At 35.9% G+C, this 23,280-nt stretch overlaps 3 protein-coding genes and 1 long non-coding RNA gene across 5 annotated transcripts; 2 read left to right on the forward strand and 2 right to left on the reverse strand.

The window, feature by feature from the left end:
• Nucleotides 1–2,400: 2,400 nt before the first annotated feature.
• On the forward strand, nt 2,401–10,434 carry LOC123683405 (vacuolar protein sorting-associated protein 11 homolog). Of its 2 annotated transcripts, XM_045622422.1 has the most exons (15): nt 2,401–2,611; nt 2,667–2,735; nt 2,791–2,967; nt 3,026–3,222; nt 3,301–3,469; nt 3,522–3,611; nt 3,665–4,064; nt 4,117–4,450; nt 5,850–6,227; nt 6,283–6,513; nt 6,568–6,709; nt 7,215–7,452; nt 8,602–8,969; nt 9,892–10,239; nt 10,346–10,434. In XM_045622422.1, exons 1-14 carry the CDS (start codon nt 2,597–2,599, stop codon nt 10,207–10,209), a joined length of 3,126 nt encoding a protein of 1,041 aa, XP_045478378.1. In that variant the 5' UTR covers nt 2,401–2,596; the 3' UTR covers nt 10,210–10,239; nt 10,346–10,434. The 2 variants fall into 2 exon arrangements, with proteins under 2 accessions (XP_045478378.1, XP_045478377.1); XM_045622421.1 differs by having other exon boundaries at nt 9,892–10,434.
• Nucleotides 10,435–10,601: 167 nt separating this feature from the next.
• On the reverse strand, nt 10,602–13,418 carry LOC123683406 (glycerol kinase). Its single transcript, XM_045622423.1, has 2 exons — nt 13,204–13,418; nt 10,602–13,142 (listed from the first exon to the last, which is right to left on the reverse strand). The coding sequence occupies exon 2, from the start codon at nt 12,616–12,618 to the stop codon at nt 10,969–10,971; it is 1,650 nt and encodes a 549-aa protein (XP_045478379.1). The 5' UTR covers nt 12,619–13,142; nt 13,204–13,418; the 3' UTR covers nt 10,602–10,968.
• On the forward strand, nt 13,300–22,372 carry LOC123683409. Its single transcript, XR_006747974.1, has 3 exons — nt 13,300–13,436; nt 17,808–18,022; nt 21,005–22,372. It is a non-coding gene; the product is annotated as an uncharacterized LOC123683409 (long non-coding RNA).
• LOC123683408 (enhancer of split mbeta protein-like) lies at nt 14,712–15,731 on the reverse strand. The gene has a single exon (XM_045622427.1). It carries the CDS (start codon nt 15,577–15,579, stop codon nt 15,052–15,054), a length of 528 nt encoding a protein of 175 aa, XP_045478383.1. The 5' UTR covers nt 15,580–15,731; the 3' UTR covers nt 14,712–15,051.
• Nucleotides 22,373–23,280: the final 908 nt, after the last annotated feature.

Here is a 23,280-nt window from a genome sequence, read left to right on the forward strand (position 1 = left end):
TCCTAGTGATTCCAAGTGTTCGAAAAGTGGCAAAGCTGGCAACTTTGCCTTTGGTGTAGTTGGTCTGCTGTAATGTTGTATCAATGGCTCCATTATATTGATATTATCTTGGTTATTGATGAATTTTTTGCTTAGTTTTTGCATTCTTTCCAGTATTGGTTCTATTCCCGTTGTCTGATATAAAAGCTGATTGGATGGATTATGCAGTGGGTTGTTGGGATGTCTCATTTTTGTAATCTTACGTAAGCAAGTTCTTTCCGCTACCTCAATTAATATTATGTTGAATTTGCATCAAAAATTTTTTTATTTATCATTTAATTTTGATCATTAAACAATTCCCTATGATATGTGGAAGAAGAAGAAATAATTCCCTCGGCTTTCTAAGGGAAAAGTATCAATACGGGAAATCTTACTTTAATTCATTTAAATAATATATCTCCAGGGCCCCCGCAACCGCGCGTGCAACGCGTGCACCGCACGCGGGCGCCACTCTAAAAGGGCGCCAAAACCTCTTATAGACCTCATGAAGAACCGATGGACCAAAGGTTTTCGAAAAAGATTCTTTCAAATTTTTTTAACAATTTTTTTTTCCAAACTTCTTTCTTGCAAGTTTCCGAACGTCGCAATCGGTATGAAATAGCCAGATATTGGTTTACAAAAACGCATACTCGATGCTAATCCTAGGGCATTTTTTGCGCGATGTGCTGCACACAACTTAAATTTAACTGAAAATGCTGCTAAGGTTTCAAATGAAACAGTGGACACTTTTGATATTGTACAAGAACTTTATATATGTTTCTCTTCATTCACAAAAAGATTGGAATGTTATAAAAAAGCATGATCCTCAGTTACATCTAAAACCCCTAAGTGATACTAGATGGTCAAGTAGAATTGATGCTACAGTTTCATTTTATTCAAATATGTATAGCCTTTTAGAAATAGCAGAAAATGATACTTTCAACATAGAAACTAGACATAAAGCAAGTTCTCTTTTATTAAATATTCATTCTTTTAAATTTATTTAAGTATAATAATTTCTTATGATGTTTCATTCCAGATTAATATTGTAACCAAAATGATGCAAAGTGTAGCGATTGACATTAAAGTGTGCCAAAACTATTTGAAGAATTTAGTTGACCATTTCAAAAATTATAGGGATGATAATGTTCTCGAGGAAAAACTTGCGGAAGCTGGAAAACTAGCGGCTGATGCTCTTGAGATAGATAAGGTTTTTCTGTATTATATACTGTAAGACGAAAGTATAAAGCAAAATTTTTGGATTATGAACAGACGAATGAGGCACCTCAAGATCCAAAAATCGCTTTTAAAATAAATTTCTTTTTGAAAATAATTGATCAAACACTAAGTTCCTTAAATAGTAGGTTTGATGTGATATCTGATTACAATAACGTTTTTTGTTTTATTTGAGATATTCTTAAATTAAATGATAAATATCTATTGAAATGATGTCATGCTCTTCAACAAAAGCTAACTGATCAGAAAGAAAAGAGGCTGACATGAAAGAAAATGATTTATTCAACGAGATAAAAGCCCTAAGATTTTTTTCATTATCTGAATCGAAAATCCTCTTGAAATTCTACAATATATTTTTGAAAATAATCTCACTTTTTCTCTACCGAATCTTAGTATTGCCTCAATAATCCTTCTCACATTACCTGTGTCTGTTGCTTCTGGTGAGAGATCATTCACTAAATTAAAAATAATTGAAAACTATTTGAAGTCTACCATGTCATAAGAAAGATTTTCTGGATTGGCAATCTTAGATATAGAGCAAGAGATACTAGATAAAATTGATTGATTGATTATATAAAAAATTTGCAACAGCCAAATCTAGAAAAACATCCATTCAATTTCTGGATTGATCCTAATTAAATCTTTATGCCTTTATGAATAATTTATATAGAAGAATACAGCTTAAGTTTTGAAACACATTTAAAATGTATTATGTTACAACTAACACCATAAAGTTCTTAAGGCAATGAAGGTTGCTGATAGATTTTCAACCATTCTACAGTAAATTCTCAACAAAACAAAAGAAAATCCGATTATTCAGCAGTGCTTTTCTCCACCTCCCCCCTTTAAGGGGCGCCAAAATATGTTCCACACGCGGGCGTTGATGTCCCTTGCGGGGGCCCTGTATATCTCAGAGTAATAAACACTTATTAATCCGAGGTAAATATCAAAATGATAAAACCGAGTTTGTGAAAATAAAATATTTCTAAGCCTGACCTGTCCCTGACACAGCTTAGACCATAGAATATTAATCTTTGTTCTAGGTGACAGATATTTAACATTCATATCTATGACCGCATAGAATTTTTCTAATTAGACTGCTTTGGATTTCTTAAATTCATTTGTTTTAATGACGACTTCAACAATAAAAATATAATCATTTAACAGAGTTTCCAACAATTTTTGAGGATTAAGCTGACATAGAATAATTTTTTTCTGGAAATCGTATAAGAAAACATTGACGGTAGCTGTCATTGTCAAGAAACAAAACAGAAATAATCAGCTGGATTAACGAGAAGATAATAAATAAACCCACGACTTTCAGTGATAAACATTGAGCAAAATGGCTTTTCTCGAAGTAAGTTTCCTAAACACCCACGCAATTCAGAATGACTAACTGCCTTTATTTTCAGTGGAGAAAATTCCATTTTTTCGATCTTCAGAGTAATGTGGACAATGGAAATATAGCAGAACTATTTAAGGTGACATCAAATTCGTTTTCAGTGATACATTATCTACCTTCTTTTTCATTTATAGGATGACTATAGAATAACAGTCACATCTAGTGGAAATAACAACATAGTTCTAGGAGACTCGTCCGGTCAAATACATTTAGTAAATAGATCTTGGAACATTCATACATTCAGAGCTTATGAATTCAGCACAGACTTCTTATATCAATTGAGGAATTCTACATTGCTCGTCACAATAGGTGTAAGTAAACATAGATTTTTAATGAACTGTCATTTATATTTTGCAATTCATTTTGTAGCAAGATGAACCTGGAGTTAATCCCCTTATAAAGATATGGGATACAAGCAGATTGGATAAAAATGGTTTTCCCCATTGCTTTAGAGTCAGTCGGGCTTTGCCTGGAAATCGTCCAGTTCAAGTCAGTGCACTTTGTGTACATGAAAACTTGCAGTTGATGGCACTAGGATTCATTGACGGATCTTTAATGCTTTACAGGTAGATTTTATATTGCAACCGAAGTTATGTGTTTTGGTTTTTCTTAACAGAATCCATGATTGTTATATTTATTTTCAGGGGAGATATCACAAGAGAAAGGAGTTCAAAACAAAAATTATTGAGAGATGCTAGTAGTGCAGTTACAGGATTGGCATTCAAGACAACTTCAACAAGTAATTATCTGTTTTTAGCTACTGATAGTTCTGTCATAGTTTATAACATAACTCAAAAAGATAAGGAAGAAAAGGTACGTTTCCTTAGGATGATTAATTGAGGAAATTGTAAAACTGTAATCTTAGGTTCACCTAGACAATATAGGATGTGCAAAAAGATGCTGCGTTCTTGCCGAATCAATACAAGAAAGTCATTTTATGGTTGGCAGAAATGATGTAAGTATTTACCATTTTCCCCTTGAAATTATTGCTGATAATATAATTTACAGGCAGTTTATTGCTACACAACAGATGGCAGAGGTCCGTGTTATGCCATCGACGGCGAGAAAGTGATGCTGGAATGGTTCAGGAGCTATCTGATAATAATTTCGAAAACAAACCGTCCGATGGCTGTCAATTCCATGAACAACGGCAACCAAAGTTCGGTTTTGCAAGGGGACTGCATCACCGTTCTGGACATCCACAACAAGTTCATCGTCTTTTCAGCCACCATGCCCCGAATAAAGGCTGTATTGAATGAATTCGGCTCCTTTTACATCCTCGATGAAGACAACAAAATTTACCATCTGGACGAGAAAGATCTCCAGTCTAAACTGTCTCTCCTGTTCAAGAAGAACCTTTACGATGTCTCCATAAGGATAGCTAAATCTCAACAGTACGATACTGAAGGTGAGGAAAAGAAAGTTTTCCCAGTTGGAAGTTGCATTTTCGGTTTTTTCAGGACTTGTGGATATCTTCAAACAATATGGCGATCATCTGTGCAACAAAGGAGACTACACTGGCGCAATAGAGCAGTATATAAAAACTATAGGAAAACTGGAACCGAGCTATGTGATCCGCAAGTTCCTGGACTCGCAACATATTGAAAAGTTGACCATGTACCTTCAGGCGTTGCACAAAGAGAGACAGGCTACGGAAGACCATACGACTCTGCTGTTGAACTGTTACACCAAAATGAGCAACACCCTGGGACAGAACGAGGGTTTGAAGCAGTTCATATTGAGCAAGGATAGCGACTTGAGCTATGACGTCGATGTTGCCATCAAAGTTTGCAGGTGAGTTAAAATTTCATACATTTGAGACATTCATAGATACTTAATATGCCTCGCTACTCAACAGCCCCGTTTGAACGCAGTTTTACTCACAATGCAGTAAAACTTTTTAATTCTTTCAAACCGGAACTATCAATACGAATAACCGAATTTAGAAAAGTCATTGAAAATGTGCAACTGCTGAATCAGCAAAACTAGCAACATTGTTGTCGCCTTGCTGCATTTTTGTGTTTTTAAATATGGAACTTACTATTTTCTTTTTTGTCTCTTCTACTGATGATCAAATCAATGTTATTCAAAATCTCGTCTGAAAGATAATATCTTGTTGATTGAGGACAAAATATAGTCATGATGAATTTGTTTTTGCTGCTTTTGATAGGGGGCACTAAGTCAGAAGTTCATTGTTTTGTTCATTTTACTCCGAAATTTCAAATGTAATGATAGGATTTTCTTAACAGAAACAGAAATTCTATCAAATTTGCATGAAAAAACCTGAAGGCCGTAAAGCGATAATTTCAGGCGTTCTGAAGTCATGGCTGAAAGAAGATATTCTTCAACTGATGCACTACGAAACACCAAATTGTGTCTTTAAGTTCTGACAGAAACAGAAATTCCATCAAATTTGTATGAAAAAACCAAAAGGTCGCAAAGCGATAGCTTCAGGCTTTATGGAGTTATGGCCGAAAGAAGACACAATTTAGTTTTTCAGTGCATCAGTTGAAGAATATCTTTTTTCGGCCATAACTCCAGAACGCCTGAAGCTATCGCTTTGCGACCTTTTGGGTTTTTCATACAAATTTGTTGGGATTTCTGTGTCTGTCAGAACTTAAAGACACAATTTGGTTTTTCGTAGTGCATCAGTTGAAGAATATCTTCTTTCGGCCATGACTTCAGAACGCCTGAAACAACGAGATCTAATTTGCTCAAAAATGTTGAGCCAAACTGAAGTTACATGCGTTTCAATCATTCAGATTTCTCCCTTTCACCTACCCTTATTTGATGTCGAAAAAAAATCTAAAGTGACAATTCAAAAAGATAGGGAATTTTCCAAGGATTACAGTGATGATATTTTTTCTTCAACTTCATATGAAACATTTTCGAGTAAAATTCATTTTTCCACTCGACGGTAGCTATTACGCCCCCTAGCGGTAAAGGTATGAACTTCAAAACAATTTCCAGTGTGTTTTCTTGTAGACTTTATTGGTAAAAATTTTAACCGCAAGTCTCTAGGATGAGTGGATCCTGAGATATAGCCGCTTACCTCGCTTATTTGCCCACCCTGTACATTTGTTGAATAAAGTCGATTTATCATTATTAGAAACGGATATAACTATTTATATTTTCAAAATTTCTATAAGATTTTTTTGATGACGTTCCGTAAATTCAACGATGACATTTTCAGGCAAGGCAGCCCCTCTGAAGCTCTAATGTTGGCCAAACGCCACGAGAAACACGACTGGTACATAAAGCTCCTCGTCGAAGACCACCAGAAGTACGTAGAGGTCTTGGACTACATCTCGAGTCTGACCTTCGACAACGCGGAGCTCTACATGAAGAAGTACGGCAACATCCTGATCCAGAAGGTGCCCAACGAGAGCACCCAGTTCCTGAAGAAACTGTGCACCAACTACAAACCGAAAGATTCTCCGATCATCTCCGAAAACGCCCTGACCGGAAACTACGACATTCCCCAGCACGCAGAACCGGAGGATTTCATACATCTGTTCCTCAACAACTCGGAGAGGTTGGTGGAGTTTTTGGAGTACGTGATAGAAGAGGGGTAAGTGAGGTTGATCTTTAATCGGTCTATTTTTCTGATGGGGTACCTCCTGCAGCTCGGTATTGACCACTCCGGTGTACAACACCCTGCTGGAGCACTATCTGCACGTGTGGACGAACTCGCAGAACGAGAGGACCAGATGGTGTCAGAAGATACTGAAGATGCTGCAGAATCCGGACATAAAGTACGACAAATCGCAGGCTCTGGTAGTCTGTCACATGCATTCCTTCAGCGAGGGCATTCTGTATTTGTACGAGGAGCAGAAACTGTATCAACAGATTTTGAGGTAGATTTTTGGAGACGTTAAACGAAGAGTTTTTCGAATACTTTGATTTTCCAGGCATCACATAATGAAGAACGACACCGGTTCGGTTCTTGCATGCTGCAGGAGGTTCGGTAACCAAGAACCGACCCTTTGGATTCAGGCGCTCTGGTCCTGTGTCAGGAATACCAAAAATCCACCACCAGATCTTTTGAGCGAGGTGAGAATTATTTGTTCTTTACTGTTGAAAAAACCAAATCAATTAATCCTTTTTTCTTTTAAAAATATAGCATAATATTTCATGTTAACATTTCCCAATCAAAATGCAAAAATTTCCTTATTTTAAAGAAAAAACTTCTAATTTAGCCTGGCAACCCTGCAGCATCAACTCTCGTAAAACTTTTTCTACATCAGTTCTATGGGTAAATTAAAACTAAACATAGACTCAATATAAATTATAGAACAATCTATGGTTTCATTGCATCTATGGCTAGGAATTTCATAGAATTGAGATGTTACGTATCTCTGTTCTAGTTCAAAGAAATATTTTATTATTTCCTATGATCCAAATTGTAAAGAAATGTCACCTATTTTAATTTTTCAACGCCCGATATTTATTAATCAATTGCGTACGATCCTAATTATTGTTTTTTGTGATTCATGGTGGCGCATAATGAAGAGAACAGTTATTTGTTTTCAAAAACATTTTGCTTTTTTCTCGTCAGATTTTAACGGTGATCGCCAAGGAAAGACTACTTTCGCCGCAACTTGTGATAGACGCTTTGGGATCGGAGACTACGGACATAACAGTTGGCCATATCAAAAATTACATTATGAACGAGCTGAAACAGGAGGAAGAGAAAACTTTGGAGGTTACCGATCTTATCGATAACTACCGTAAAGACATAGACAAGTTGAGGAAGCAGCTGGATAATTTAAAAAGCGGTGCCATTGTAATACAAGGTATGGAAAAGTTTTGACAATTTTTTTTTAATGTCGGTAAATGGAAAGTGGATCTCCTCGAATATTTAATTTTTATTGTTGGAATAAATCAGAATGAGGATTGAAATTCAACTCCAATCTGTAATCTAAATTAAAGGAACTTCTCATTAAAGAGATGAAAAATTCTTATTCCTAATAAGATATAATAATGTTATAATCTTGTATTTTATAATATAGATTAAATAATGGATATATACTTTCCAAATCCTCCTATTTAGAGGTCCTTCTAAATAAGTATAACCCTTTATTAGAACTATTTAGAGGTCATTCTAAGTAGTTCTAACTATTCAGAAGGGCCTCTGAATAGTTCTAACCCTGTATTAAAATTACTTAGGAGCCCTTCAGATTAGTTCTAACAGGGTTAGAAGCATTAAGAGGCCCTCTAAATAGTTTTAACCCTCTATTAGAACTATTTAAAGACGCTTGTAATTAATGTTCTAACATGGTTCTAACTTTTTAGAGTTAATTAGTTTAATAAGTTCTAACAGGGTTCTAACTAATTAAAGGACCTCTAAATTGTTTTAATCCTGCATTAGAACTATTTAGAGACCCCTCTAAATAGTTATAACAATAGTTCTAATACAGGCTTAAAACAATTTAGAGGATGGTTCTAACTATTTAGAGTCCCCTCTTAATACAGGGTTAAATCTATTTTGAGGAGAGTTCTAACTACTTAGAGTCCCCTCTAAATAGTTATAATACAGTTAGAACTATTTAGAGTCCCCTCCTGTTAGAACTAAACTAAACTAAATTGTTTTAACCCTGTATTAGAACTATTTAGAGACCCTTTTTATTAGTTCTAACAGGGTTCTAACTGTATTAGAACTATTTAGAGGTGACTTTAAATAGTTAGAACCCTCCTCAAAATAGTTTTAACCCTGTATTAAGAGGGGACTCTAAATAGTTAGAACCATCCTCTAAATTGTTTTAAGCCTGTATTAGAACTATTTTGAGTTCCCTCTAAATAGTTCTAACAGGGTTCTAACTTTTTAGAAGCCCTCTAAATTGTTTCAATCACGTTAGAACTATTTAGAGAGGACTAAATAGTTAGAACCCTCCTCTTAATTGTTTTAATGTAGATTAAGTGAAATAATGTATGAATTTTTATAGGATCTCGTTGTGCCGCATGCCACCATCCTCTGGAACTCCCAACCATACACTTTTTGTGCCAGCACAGCTACCACCAGCACTGTTTCCAGAGCTTCTGCGACGAAGACCAGGGCTGTCCGACGTGTCAGCCGGAAAACAAAAACTTGCTGGAGCTGCTGAAAGCCAGAGAACACACGACCGATCTGAACGAGACATTCCATTCGCAATTAGAAAAAGCCCACGATGGCTATTCTGTGGCCGCCGAGTATTTCGGCAGAGGGGTCTTCAACAGATATAAGGACATTACCAATAAGGCCGTGAAGAAATTGATGGAGAAACGGGAGGAGGAAGAGATATCCAGGACTTTGATACCAAAGATGGAAAAAGAGGTGAGTGTTTTTTTTATTATTTATTGTGGATTGGGAGCTTTCATTTTATGAATATTTATAATTTTCAAATTTTGCTTGGAGAATGGTCTCAATTAGGAACATTGTTAATCTCGGAATCTGATTCTTCGGATATCTGTCCATTTCGGAAGTTGGCAATGATGAATTTGTTGGTAGCAGCTGAGCTTTTTTTTCAAATTCAATCTGTTAGGTTTCACTGAAATTTTGTGTGTTTATAATGTACATCTATAAAATGAGACTTCTTAAAATTGAGTAATATCAAAAAATAAATGACGGTTACTATCTCTCCACTTTTCAATTTTATATTTTAAAATTCTTTTGCTTTGAAACACAAAAGCTTCTTCAAATTTTACATTTGTAATTACTTATTATTTAATTTAATAACTTTAATTCTATATTTTACAGTTCTTTTCTTTGAAACACGAGAGCTTCTTCAGATTTTACATTTTTAATAACTTATTATTGAATTGGATTACTTCAGTTCTATATTTTACAATTCTTTTGCTTTGAAACACAAAAACTTTTTCAGATTTTACATTTTTGATAACTTATTATTTGATTTAATAACTTCAATTCTGTATTTTACAATTCTTTTGCTTTGAGACACGAGAGCTTCTTCAGATTTTACTTTTTTAATAACCTGTTATTTAATTTAATAACTTCAATTTTACAATTCTTTTGCTTTGAAACACAAAAGCTTTTTCAAATTTTACATTTTTAATGACTTATTATTTAATTTAATAACTTCAATTCTTTATTTTACAATTTGTTTGCTTTGAAATACAAGAGCTTCTTCAGATTGTACCTTTTTAATAACTTAGTATTTAATTAATAACTTAAGTTATTAAAAAAATATTTGACTTACCTTTTTTGAATGTTTTCAAATCCCACTCTTCATTTTTAGGTTAGAGATTACGGATTCGGAGCAGAGGCCAGAATGAGACAAAACGAAAGGAAAAACGGCCAGAACATTGTCCAGATTTCGGAGGGAAGAATGAGACAGCAGGAAACCGCCAGATACAGTTCTTCTGTAAAATCCAACACCAGCGCTTACGAGAGGAAGAAAGAGTTCAACGCGAGCTCGGCGGCCGGTCTGAATCCCTTCGAAAACGATTACGACCCCTCCAACAATCCTTTCGAGAACGAAGACGAGTCCGAGGACGAGACCAATCCCTTCAGATCCAGTTACGATTGCGACAAGAATCTGAACCCTTTTTCCTAAGTTCCCCAAGATTATCCTCTCCAAACCAAAGTAAATTTATATTTATTGTATATTATGTTCGTTTATAAGAAATTACTAGTCGTTAATTGTTTTTTCGATTTTATTTGTTTACCTTCTTTTTTTCGACTCTTTTCAGGATATCGTGGAATGGTTGCATGTCGTGATATGTAGAATTGTCAAGTCTGTTTAAGCATGAAAAATCCATTAAATATTCTTATAATCGGGTGCTGTCTTTGTCATTAGAGGTGAGTCCAACCTAACCTAACTTTTAACAACAAAAGAGTGTAGGGATCCTTGGGATATAGCCGGATTTACTATTGAAATTTATTTTAGTTAAACTTTAGTTTTTGTTGAGAAATTTTAGGATTATAGTTTTGAAAAACAAACTCGAATAATAACAAGTTTTATATTTCATCGATTAAAAAAATATAAAACAACTTTTCACAATCGAAATGGAATATTTAATCCACAAACAAAAATATAACAATAGGAGAGTATAAGATAAAAATAACCCTGTAGAGTATATTGCAACAAATACTTGTATAAAACTAATAAACACAAAAACAAATAAATTCTACAGTCGATTATTAAAATACCTTGTATAAATACATAACTTTAACCAACTTACTTTCACAATAATAATAATAATAAGTACATCGAATGTAAAAAAAGTCTCGTTTCAAAAAGAAATCAATATCAAACAGTTCATCGAGAGAAGTTTCAGTAGTCGGCAATTTGAATCGAATCCAAAAAAAATTTTCACGCTTGTGGTTTTGAAGTGATTTCGGATAGCAGCAGAAGCGCAAATGAACCGATCAAAAAAAGCCCGCCGGGGATGCTGGCCAGCAACCTGTACCGTTCCTCGGTCATGGTCTTCCTCTTGGTCGTGGCCCAACCCAGGGATCTTTGCACCGCCATCTTCCACTTCGTGTACCTGGCGTCCCTCTCGTCCTCCGTGGTGGTGGGCAGGAAGGTGTCGCTGGGCACGATCTCCCTCCCCTCCTGGTTCAGATCCCAAGCGTCGATCCCCTCGGCCTGGGACGCCGCGATGGCCGCTCCCAACGGGGCCATGTCTTCCTTCTGAGACCTGAAAACAGGCGTACCTCCGATGTCGGCCTGGAGCTGCATCAACAGGGTGTTCTGGGTCAGTTTACCGTCCGCCATCAGCTTGTTCAGGGGTATGCCGCAGTCCTTGTGCATGGCCTCCAAGATGTCCCTGGTCTGGAAACAGACCGCTTCCAAGGCCGCCCTGACTATGTGGTGCTTGGTGGAGAAGGCGGTCAGTCCGCAGATGATCCCTCTGGCTTCCTTCCTCCAATAGGGGGCGTACAACCCTTTGAAGGCGGGTACGAAGTACACGTCGCCGGTGTTGAACACCTCCTTGGCCAGGGTTTCGGTCTCTTGAACGGACTGTATGAAACCCATGTTGTTCTTGAGCCACTTGATGGCGGCTCCGGCCACTGCCACGCTGCCTTCCAAGGCGTACACGGCGGGTTGCTTGCCGAACTTGTAAGCCACCGTGGTGACCAGACCGTGAGTGGAAAACACCTTGGACTGTCCGGTGTTGTACAGAAGGAAACAGCCGCTCCTGTAGGTGTTCTTGGCCTGTCCCTCCTGCAGGCAATTGTGGCCGATGAGGGCGGCCTGCTGGTTGCCAACGATACCGGATATGGGAACGCCCCTCAGCGGGAAACTGTGGTGGATGCAGCCGTACACTTCTGCGCTGCTCTTGATCTCGGGCAGCATGCTGTCGTTTATCTTGAACATGTGCAGAAGGCTCGAATCCCAATTCAGGGTATTGATGTTCATCAGGAACGTTCTGGAGGCGTTGGTAACGTCGGTTACGTGAATGCCGTCGTTTGTACCGCCGGTTAAGTTCCAAACGATCCAGGTATCGACCGTACCGAATAGACATCTCCCCTGTCGGACGGCCTGTTTGATGTCTTTGCTGTAATGCAGCAGCCATTTGACTTTGAAGGCGCTGAAGTAAGGTGAGATGGGAAGGCCGCATACCTGTTTGAAATGATGGGGATTGCCCTCAGGTACTTTGGATAATATTATGTCTACGGTCGAATCGGTACGTATGTCATTCCAAACTATTGCGTTGTAGAACGGAGAGCCGCTAATTTTGTCCCAGAGGATGGTCGTCTCTCTCTGATTTGTTATTCCGATTGTTACAATTCTTTTAGTCTGGGATCCTAGTTGTTCGCTAACTTTTTCCAAACAGGTCCTCACGGCACATATTATTTCTATAGGATCTTGTTCCATCCATCCTTCTTGAGGGGAATAAGAGGATATCCTCACTTCATGCTCTGCTATTACTCTGGTTTCTTGGCTTCTGAACACACTGAATTTAACAGACTGTGTTCCAGCAGAAATTGCTCCAATTAGCCTTTTATTATCAGACATTTCACTTCTGCTAGTATCACTTCAAAAACTGTTTATCGATGATCAAAAAAATGGACTACAGATCCTTCATGATTGGGTTCATGCGATGAACTGATATAAGGATTTAAATTTAAGTCACTGATTATATAAGAAAAGATCACAGGTGTATCTCTAAGCTTTTTTTTTGAGTAGGAGAGGTCAATGTCACATGACATTCACTTTCAAATTGACTATAAATAAAACAGACTTCATGAGAGAAATGTTGAGAATCAAAGGACAGTATTTTATGTTTATTTACAGAGTATAAAATTTAATTCAATGGAATGACTCAGGTTCTGATAACTGATAAGAAAATCCCATATCTGGTCCGAGCTTATCGTACTTACTTTGAAAACTATCGGAAAATAACTTGAATAGCAGGTTCAAATGATAAGCTCTCTCGTCCAACTAAATTTGTTTTTGCTTGGGAACTGAAGTTTGTTTGATTACGAAATCAAAATGCTTGACGGAGAAAGTTTCAGATGGCTTGATTTTCCTTCATGAATCTAAAACAAGTCATAGAAATTACAATTAAATTATCATTAAGGCGATGGTCACATCACTCACAACGGGAATGTGAATCCGATTTTTAAAATTTTTGAATTTTCAGTGTGTGCGGGCTGCATTGGGACTAATGCTAACTGTAAGCCGGAAATTCCAACTGCTTAGTGCTATAAAACCGGAATGTGCATGATTGCTGGATTTCCCAACACATCAATAGGAATTTAATCCTAATTATCGTCGTCCGCTGACGCCTGACAGTAACCTCACTTCTGTCTGTGCTCCGTTTGACCTTTCGGGTAAGTGTCAAGTGTTCTTGTTCTATGGTTTCTCATAAGATGTACAGGCTGATTAGGCGGGGGTTCAAAGGTCACTTTGAAAATATTTGATTTGAATTGCGTACAGGTTATCGAAATTTTGTGTGGCCAAAGTTTTTATCTGAGCACGTTATACGGTTTGAAACAAAGAGATAACGGATGTGTTTTTGGTTTTCTATCGGTTTATATTTTGTAATATATCTATGCGGTACTTTGATAATGATGAATTATGGAAAATTTGAGGTTTTGGGAGATCCTGATCATTAAATAATAATTAATTAAATAATCCTGATAAATTATAATATATAAATTCCATTCGGAAAGAATTTCTTATCGAAAATTTTGAAAAAAATACAAAATTTTTATACAGGTTTGTTATTTTATTTATTTTCTGTTTCGAAATTCTTTCGCCTATGGAAAGAGAACTTTGCGTAAATTGAATTCTTTTGGGGCTTTTAGTCGTCGAATTCTTGAGATACGAATTTGGAAACGGAGAATCACTAACAGACAGTAATTAAATTTTACATCAAATTTTATTCGAAGAATTTGGTCACTTACAAATTTTATTTAAAATTTGAAATGTGGAAATTCCAGAAGATTTTCAGAAAATTTGAGCTTTTCTCGGTTACTTTCAGAACCATTTGAAAAAGATTCTGTTCAAAAATCAATTTCTATATGGAATTGATACTTGTAGTTCAATGATATCGATACAATTAATAATAATTATTAAATTTCCGGAAATTATTAAAATATTTAAAAGCTAATAAATTTCTATCAGGTTTTTTTCAGTATAAACCAATAGTTTTGGCTTACTAAAGATATATCTAAGGCCGATGGCGATGAAAAACTATTTGAAATATAATTATTTTAGTGCAGCCTAGTACAGAGTATGATAATATTAGTGGATATTTTATTATGGTGGATGCGACGCTGAATTTTTTAATTAGGATTAATTTTTTTTTTGTATCACACTTTGTTTCAAAATTTTTAAGTTATTTATGTTGTAAAAGAGAAAGAAGCGTTATCCAATATATTTAATTAAATTTAAATTTTCACTGATAAATAATTTTGATCAAAATGGAATAACTGTCATTTAATTTCGATTGAAATGAATTTCCATCAAGTAAAGACAGAGCCAATCCAAATAATTTTCATATTTCGATTAATGGGTGTTTAGGAAAATGGAAATGATAAATTGGGTAATATCTTGTAAAACGAAATTTAATAATAAAATAACTTTATTGCAACTGGATAAAAACTATCAATATATAAATTGAGCAAACTATCCTAGATACTAAAACAAACAAACCAATCATCATCAGGTACCAACATTCGAAAAACGTGTCCAATAATGAAATTTGATAAAATTTAAAATCGCTAACCTATTTTTCATATCACAGTATATTTAAAGCTACTGATTTTTTCCAAATGTACATTCGAAACATTAAGAACAGGGGGGTGGGTTCGTGGGAGGCATATACTGTGAACTCGAGACAATAATAATAATAATAATAATCATCATTAATAACAACCAACGAATCCGGAAGACATCACTACCAACTTGAGGAAGAAGGGAAAATAATAAACGACACACAGTTCACCACGGTCTCCACATCGACTTCTGCGCCTCGGGCGACGCTGGCGGCGTCGAGTACTGCGAGTACCTGGCGGACGGCGGTGGCGTCGCGACGTCCATCTGACGTACGCAGGCACCCAGGTGCTGCAACAGCCTCTTCCCCGAGGTGCGATCTTCGCACTCCTGGAGAGGAGGCGCGGTGAGGAACTGAGACACTTCCTGAGCGCACTGCGAGAAACCGGCCCTGAACTTGTCGGCGTAGCTCTGTTCGGGGGCGGCTAAGATGAGCTGGTGCTGCCTCTTCAGGCTGTGAAGGTGGCGCACCGTCAGCTCCAGGATGTCGGCCTTCTCCAGCTTGGAAACGTTCTCTCCCTCGTTCTGGAGCGCCGTCACCATGAGCTCTTTGAGCTCGTCCAGGCACCTGTTGATCCTGGCTCTCCTCTTTCTCTCCAGCATCGGTTTCATCACCTTCCTGTACTGGTAGGTCCTGGAGATGGGCTCCTCGGTGTACTCGGAGGTGGCGGGCAGAAGGTACGGCGTTGGCGCCATGGCGGAGGTGTCACTATTCACAACGAACAACAACAAACAACAACTGACTGACTCGGATAGACGACGGTTTGTCGTCGTCTCGGGCTACTAGCGTAGTATTTCTCTGCTTCCCAGAGCAACACAGTTAACAGAATGGGCCTCGACGGCACCGACGTCACCTTATAAGACCCGCTTGGTGGGGATATGAATGGTACCGTCGTGCCGTCGTGCTGTGTTCGTCTAGCCTCTAGCCCCTTCTCTCTCTCGCTCAGCACGATGGAGGGTTGAAGACGTCGTGCGACAAAAGGGGGTTGCACATGCCGGTCGCGCGCGTGAGAAACTCGGATTCCGTTGCATCTTGTGCAGGGGTCATTTTTTTTTCCAGGTCAATTATCATGAATGGTTACGGTGGTGGTCTCTCGATCGGGGTTGTTTTGGTATCTTCGATTTCACTTTTTTTTATTGTTCGCTGGTACTTCTGAAACGGAATGAGATTTATTATCGAGAGGAATTGTGGAGTTGACGTATTTCTTTTCTCGGACTTTTTCGATGTAATCTAAATAACATTGATTGATTGATTGATTGATTGAATCTCGAATTTGATTGAATGCTTATAATAGCTTGGCTTGATATTTATCGTTTTAGAAAAGTAAAACTTAACGCACCTTTTTGCATAGTTGCATGAGAAATATTTTCAGTTATTGGACTATAAAAGATGACTAATTCAAAAAAATCGGATGGAATAGTATATTCTAAAACAAGTTGCAGAATGGGCTTCTATTCCAACACGAATGTGTTGGAATTGCCTTCTGAAACGAATTTTAGACGATATTTTCTCTATTTCAGTCAAGTTTTGTGAAATATTGTCGAAATTCAATGAAAAATTCAAATTATACATCCTAGTAACTTTTGTATTGTATCTTGGCAGTTGGTGTTACTATTACGAAAATTGACAGATTACGGAATATGAATTTGAATTGTATGTTTCGAATTTTGAAATAATTTTTAATTACGCATTAAATTCGTGAATTGTGTCTGTTGAAATAGATTTAACACCACCAAAATTAAGAGGAATTGCAAATATTGTTGCAAATCATTTCACTTCATCCAAATTATAATATATTGACGTGAGTTGAAATTTGATAGGATAGTCTGTGTTGACAACCACAAAACGAAAAATATAACTGAAAACAATGCTGTCATGAGTTCATTACAGCACTGCTTTTAGTAGTGTAATGAACTCATTACGATACTGAAATAGAGAAAAATATTTTATAAACTTTCAATCAATTCGATATTAATTCAAATCAGAAAGTAAAAAATGAAATGGTACCATTTTTTGAATATTCACTCTTCACAATTTCTAAATAGTAATGGGTCGGCCCTATCTTGAAGGAAATTCATTAGTCTTATTTGTGGAAACCACTTTGTTTAATTTTTTTTTTTACTTCAGAATTTCAACTGTAAATTTTTCTTAATTACTTTTTAACTCTGAATATTTTATAATCTATCAGAATTTACTTAGCTTAATTCTTTCATGATTACCTGATTATGATATTATTTTTTGATTTTTGATTAAATAGGAATTGACTGAAAAAGTTTGATGGATAAATAGAATCATTTTCATTTCAGCAAAATTTTATCAATTCTTTTTTCTTCTATCTATCGAATTTTATATTATGATCCAATTTGGAATTAAGTAGATACAATTCTTCACCAAATTATTTAAATAAGGCAAATAATAACTGATACTTTTATAATGTTTAAATGATGGAATATTATTCTATTATTCTTATCGAGAACTTCTTGTACTTAAAAAAGTGAACAGAGCGAAATGAAAAACATTCTCTATGGATTATTCGAGTTACCTTATTAGAAAATATCAAAAATAAACTCTTATCAAATTCACGATATTTGCAACAAATTGGTCCTCAATAAAATCAAATTTCAACTAAGAATGAAGATTTAATTACTTATGATTATTTAATAAAAATCCAAATATATAAGATAACAACAATATACGTAGTAGGTACTAATGAAATAATTATTAATATTATAAATTACAATAAACTTCAATTTTCTCAAAAATTTTTAGTTTCGCCAGACTAAGTTGAACTGCAAAACAGGTGGACGAACCATCCACTATTTCAGTAGAAAAATTGAATTTTAGCGTTAAATTTTTTTTTCCTCGAATAAATAAGAAACATCTGTGCATGAAATATTGATATTAATTTTTTTTTTTTGAACAGGAGTGCTTCAGAATGCGGCAATGGGGGATAACGGGAGATCTTGGCAACCCTCCGTGACTAACGACCTCTCGGTGGTGGCACGATAACATTCCCACGCTCTGAGCACGGATCTGCCACCCGTTTGGCGTGCACCCTGTCGTACGACCGACAATGGAAACGGACGCAGAATTATTTTACCTGACAATGGTTGTATTGGAACGTTACGAAAGAATTGGGTAAGTGTGATACGACATGCTTCTGATTGTAACCGTTTCTTTTTTCTTTATTTTCACGAGCTAATATTCAACATTTCGTAGATTCCGAAAACTTAAGGGTACCTAGTAGGTAATTGCCTTTGAAAAGTATTCTTTTTTAGTATTTCCATAGCTTACAATTCATGAAAGGTATTATTTATGTTCGATAGTTATTAATGTTTTAAATTACACTTTTTTTCAAAAAAAAATATTATTTCAATAAGTTCGATATCTCAAAAGTTATTCGGCACATTCTGCGATTTTTGATATACAGGGTGATTCACCGGGATGGCCTAGAGAACTAATCATAATTTTGAACTGAAAATTTGCATGTTGGGGTTTGAGATAATGATTTTTCTCTATAAAATATTTTTAGATCTCTACAACTTTCGATTATACCGGAAACACACTACTACTTCCTTATTTCAAATGGCACATCCAGTATATTATTCCTTCGTTAGATAGCTTTTTTGATGGCAATTTCAGGGTGTTTATTAGAAGATCATGAAATAGGACAACTTAAATTCATCAAAACCGGAAAACCGGTGTAGAGTAGTCTGTGACTTCCGGAAAACACTGAAAGAACTAAAATTTGATGTTTGGATAACTAAATTTCACATTTCATGAATTATAATCGATTTTTCGTTGGGATTGTTGAGAAATCCATAAACCAATACATTTTCACATACGAATAATCCATTACAATTCTTGAAATGTCAAATTTAGTTATGGAAACATCGAATTTTAGTTTTTCTCTGTGTTTTCCGTGAGTCACAGACTACTCCACACAGTAAGAAAGTGCGGTTTTTCCTCATTTAAAGTTCTCCCTTGATAACTCTTACAGTATTCATTTATAGGGTTAATTTCAGTAATTTCCACTATTTTTGTACGTAGAATCGACTAAAATAATTAAAAATATAGGTCTTAACTTGAAAATCTTGATTTTTGATGAATTTGAGTTGACCAAGTTCATGATTTTCTTATAAACACCCTGTACATTTTTGGTCCAAACCTCAAACAGTCTTATAATACTACGTATTCGCTGAATCGAAAAACAAAATATTTTTCGAAAAAAGCTTTTTCTGCCGAAAAATTCAAAAAAATGTGAGTCCTCATCGCCACCATTTCTTTCATAAGAATCCCATTAACTCATAAACCATTGAGTTTTTACCCAAGGTATGGCATATAACCGAAATTGTCCTCAAAAAAAGCTATCTAATGATGCTAAAATATACTGGGTGCGCCATTTGAAATAAGGAAGTTGTAGTCTGTTTCCGGTATAACCGGAAGTTGTAGAGATATGAAAATATTTTGGGGAGAAAGATCATTTTCTCAAACCCCGATATGCAAATTTTCAGTTCAAAATTATGATTAGTTTTCCATAAACGCCTACTAGGCCATTCTAGTGAATCACCCTGTATATGAGTTCAGATACATCTTTCAAAGAAAAAACCGCCGAGTTTCCTAACCGATTAAGGGTCAGCGATTTTCGATCGATCGAAAGAAAAGTGCGAGCCCGCGTTTCGGTAAGTCGATCCTTAGCGGAGGACCAGGTGCTAGCAGGGCATTACTGTTGTTGGAGCACCGCGACACGGCAGCTCGTGGGAAAGCTCAGAGCGTGGCCATCCCACGAGCTGCTTGCATTTCGCCTAGTCGACTCGACTAGGAAGAAGATGGGGGCTGCTGCTGCTCGTGTTTTGTTATTATATTTAGTCATGTCGGCGGCGGACGCTTTTGGCGCGAGGCAGACAGACGACAGTCGCGCTTCCTGTTTAACTGTGATTGCGACCGGCGCGACCTTCTAACGGTCGATCCTTCTATCTCTCAATTAGCCCCGGACTTGATTTCGTTAATATTAATAATAATCTCTCTGTCGGACACTGCGTCTTTGACACCAGATCTAGACGACGACGTCTCTAACGACTCGACTAGGAACTTAATTAAATAATAGTTATAATTGTTTACTCTTGTAAAACCTCAAATTTCTGAGCTATATTTATTGCTATGCCTTCGACGTAATTCGCTCAACTTCACCTGGATCTGGTCTGCGTCATCGTTTCCTACTCTTATTAAGAAACTCCGAGGCAACGCAAGAAAGACTTCATTACCCATCTTTTTGCGTCGATGCCTTCTTCGGCATCAGTTTCGTTTCTTCAGCACCACACGTACGATTGTGTAGCATGGCGCCCTGTTCCACCATCCCATGTAAAAAAGGAACGTAATACCTAATCGGGCTCGCGACCAAACAAGGACGCCTATCGACTAATTTTTACCGATTTTCTTCATTATCATTCTGCGATCAAAATTGGCGCGATGCTTTTGGAAGGTTGCGCTGCTACGGAAGGCAGTGAAACTGAATGAAAACGAGATGTCGTCGTAAATTATTTTTTTTCCTCGAAGATCGACTTCCATTTTCATTCTCGAACCAGTCGTAGAGTGAGATCAGATAAAACATACGCAAGAACACGTTGCTTGAACACGGTGCTGAATCAGATTGTGTGTTTGAAATAATATGGCATTCGATATGTTTGAAACTCGTGCTGTTCAACATAATTTGAATTTTTCTCTTCCCAAAGTGTAATTGTAAAAGGCATAGGAAAAACAACTCTTAAGAGTTTCGAAAGATTACGAAATGTTGAATAGCTCGATTGATATGTAAAATTCCAAACAACTTGGTGAAAGAAAAAATTCATGAATGAAATTTAATAATTAAAACGATTAAAAGGTTAGTTTGAGATATTTCAGCTTTATTTGAAAATTCACATGAATGTAGTAAATTGGCTAACTTATAAAGATTATCAACAAAAATCTTATGCAAATTTCTATAACCGCTCAGCTGACAGATGATTATTTATAATTTTTTTTTTTAACACTACACTTGATGAAGTCAATTTTATTTCTATATTGAATTCTGACATCGAATCAGTGCATTCTCGAATTTTTCTGACTGAAAATTCATTTCAGGTCAAATCTCCGTGGGCGTATCCAATGGACAATAATATCTTCCCAATCTACTGATTTCAGCCCAACTATACAACTCTGGAGCGACCAATTTCAATTGAACGTTAGACACATAAAGTCGCAATACTACTAGATTCTCTCTGTTTGTAACCTTTTAGAGTTCCTTCTGAATAGAGGAACTATTAAGAGGCCCTCTAAGTACTTCTAAGCCTGTTAGAACCATTCAAATAGGTCTCTAAAAAGATCTAATATAGAATTAGAATGATTCAGTGACTATCTAAATATATTCAGAGCCCATTCTGAATAATTCTAACTCTTTTACTTTTATAACTATATAGAGGGAACTCTAATGCAGAATTAGGACTATTTAGTGCCGCTCTGAATATAATTGAAGGGCCCTTCTGAAAAGTTCTAACATGGTAAGAAGTATTTGGAAGAGTCTAATACAGACTAGGACTATTAAGAACTATTTAGAGGCACTTCTAAATAATTGTAAAGCAGGTTAGGACTATTTGAAACTAATTAGAGGAACTTCTAAATAATTTCAATGAAGTTTAGGCCTGTTTCTAACTATTTAGAAGAACTTTTAAATAATTTCAATAAAGTTTAGGACTATTTAGAGGCACTTCCAAATCATTTCAATAAAGTTAAGGCCTATTTCTAACTATTTAGAAGAACTTTTAAATAATTTCAATAAAGTTTAGGACTATTTAGAGGCACTTCCAAATCATTCTAATAAAGTTTAGGTTAGGTTAGGTTAGGTTAGTTAGGACTATTAAGAACTAATTAGAGGCACTTCTAAATAATTCTAAGACAGGTTAGGACTATTCAGAGGCACTTCTAATTAATTTCAATAAAGTTTAGACCTATTTCTTACTATTTAGAAGAACTTTCAAATAATTTCAATAAAGTTTAGGACTATTTAGAGGCACTTCCAAATCATTCTAATAAAGTTTAGGTTAGGTTAGGTTAGTTAGGACTATTAAGAACTAATTAGAGGCACTTCTAAATCATTCTAATACAGGCTAGGACTTTTGATAATTATTCAAAGGCACTTCTAACTAGTTCTGATAGGGGCTAGGATTATCTATAACTATTTAGAGGCACTTCTAACTTCTAAATAGTTCTAATATAGAGTTAGAACTATTTAGAGACCCTTCAAATAGTTCTATCCATTTAGAGGCCCTCTAAATAGTTTTAACCCTGTATACCACCGATGGCAACTCCGAACCGAAGGTAAATATACCAGATTGGACATCTAGTGTACTTACTTTCGGTTGCTCTCCGTTAGAACGTTAGTTTTTTCTGTAGAATTAGAGACTGTACTATAATAATGAAAATTGTAATATCAATAATAAAAAAAAAGAGGTATTTAGTTGTTTTATTTCTGCCTTATAACCTTAAGGAAGGGCAAAAACAAAAATAATCATTGACCAGATTTCTCAAAATCTACATATGACCTTGAAATGACCTTGACCTTGAAATTCTGAATCGAAACAATGAAAATTTTGCATTTGAACTAGAGAAATTTTCAATACAATACCAACATGGACCAAATTTTCAGAATTTACGCTCGGATTTTTGACTTGACCTTGACCTTGAAACCCAAATTGAAATTCTAGAGAATTAGAGAAAAATTAAAATTTTTCGGATGACCTTGACCTTGAAACTCAAGGTCAAATTGAAGGATTTTCGACTCGACCTTGACTTAAGTCACTTCGGTCAAATCTAAAATTTTTTCGTTAATTGTGGAAAATTTGCGGTTTGACCTTGAAGATTTAAGTCAAGGTCAAAATGAAAAATTTTCGTGTCGACCTTGGACTGACCTTGACTTAAGTCACTTCGGTCAAATCTAAAAATTTCCACAATTAACGAAAAATTTTTAGATTTGACCTTGGTGACTTAAGTCAAGGTCAGTCCAAGGTCGACACGAAAATTTTTCATTTTGACCTTGGACTGACCTTGACTTAAGTTATCAAGGTCAAACCGCAAATTTTTCACAATTAACGAAAAATTTTTAGATTTGACCGAAGTGACTTAAGTCAAGGTCAAGTCAAGGTCGAGTCGAAAATCCTTCAATTTGACCTTGAGTTTCAAGGTCAAGTTCATCCGGAAAATTTTAATTTTTCTCTAATTCTCTAGAATTTCAATTTGGGTTTCAAGGTCAAGGTCAAGTCAAAAATCCGAGCGTAAATTCTGAAAATTTGGTCCATGTTGGTATTGTATTGAAAATTTCTCTAGTTCAAATGCAAAATTTTCATTGTTTCGATTCAGAATTT

The sequence above is a fragment of the Harmonia axyridis genome, chromosome 6 (assembly GCF_914767665.1).
Source record: "Harmonia axyridis chromosome 6, icHarAxyr1.1, whole genome shotgun sequence".
NCBI classification, from domain to species: Eukaryota; Metazoa; Arthropoda; class Insecta; order Coleoptera; family Coccinellidae; genus Harmonia; species Harmonia axyridis.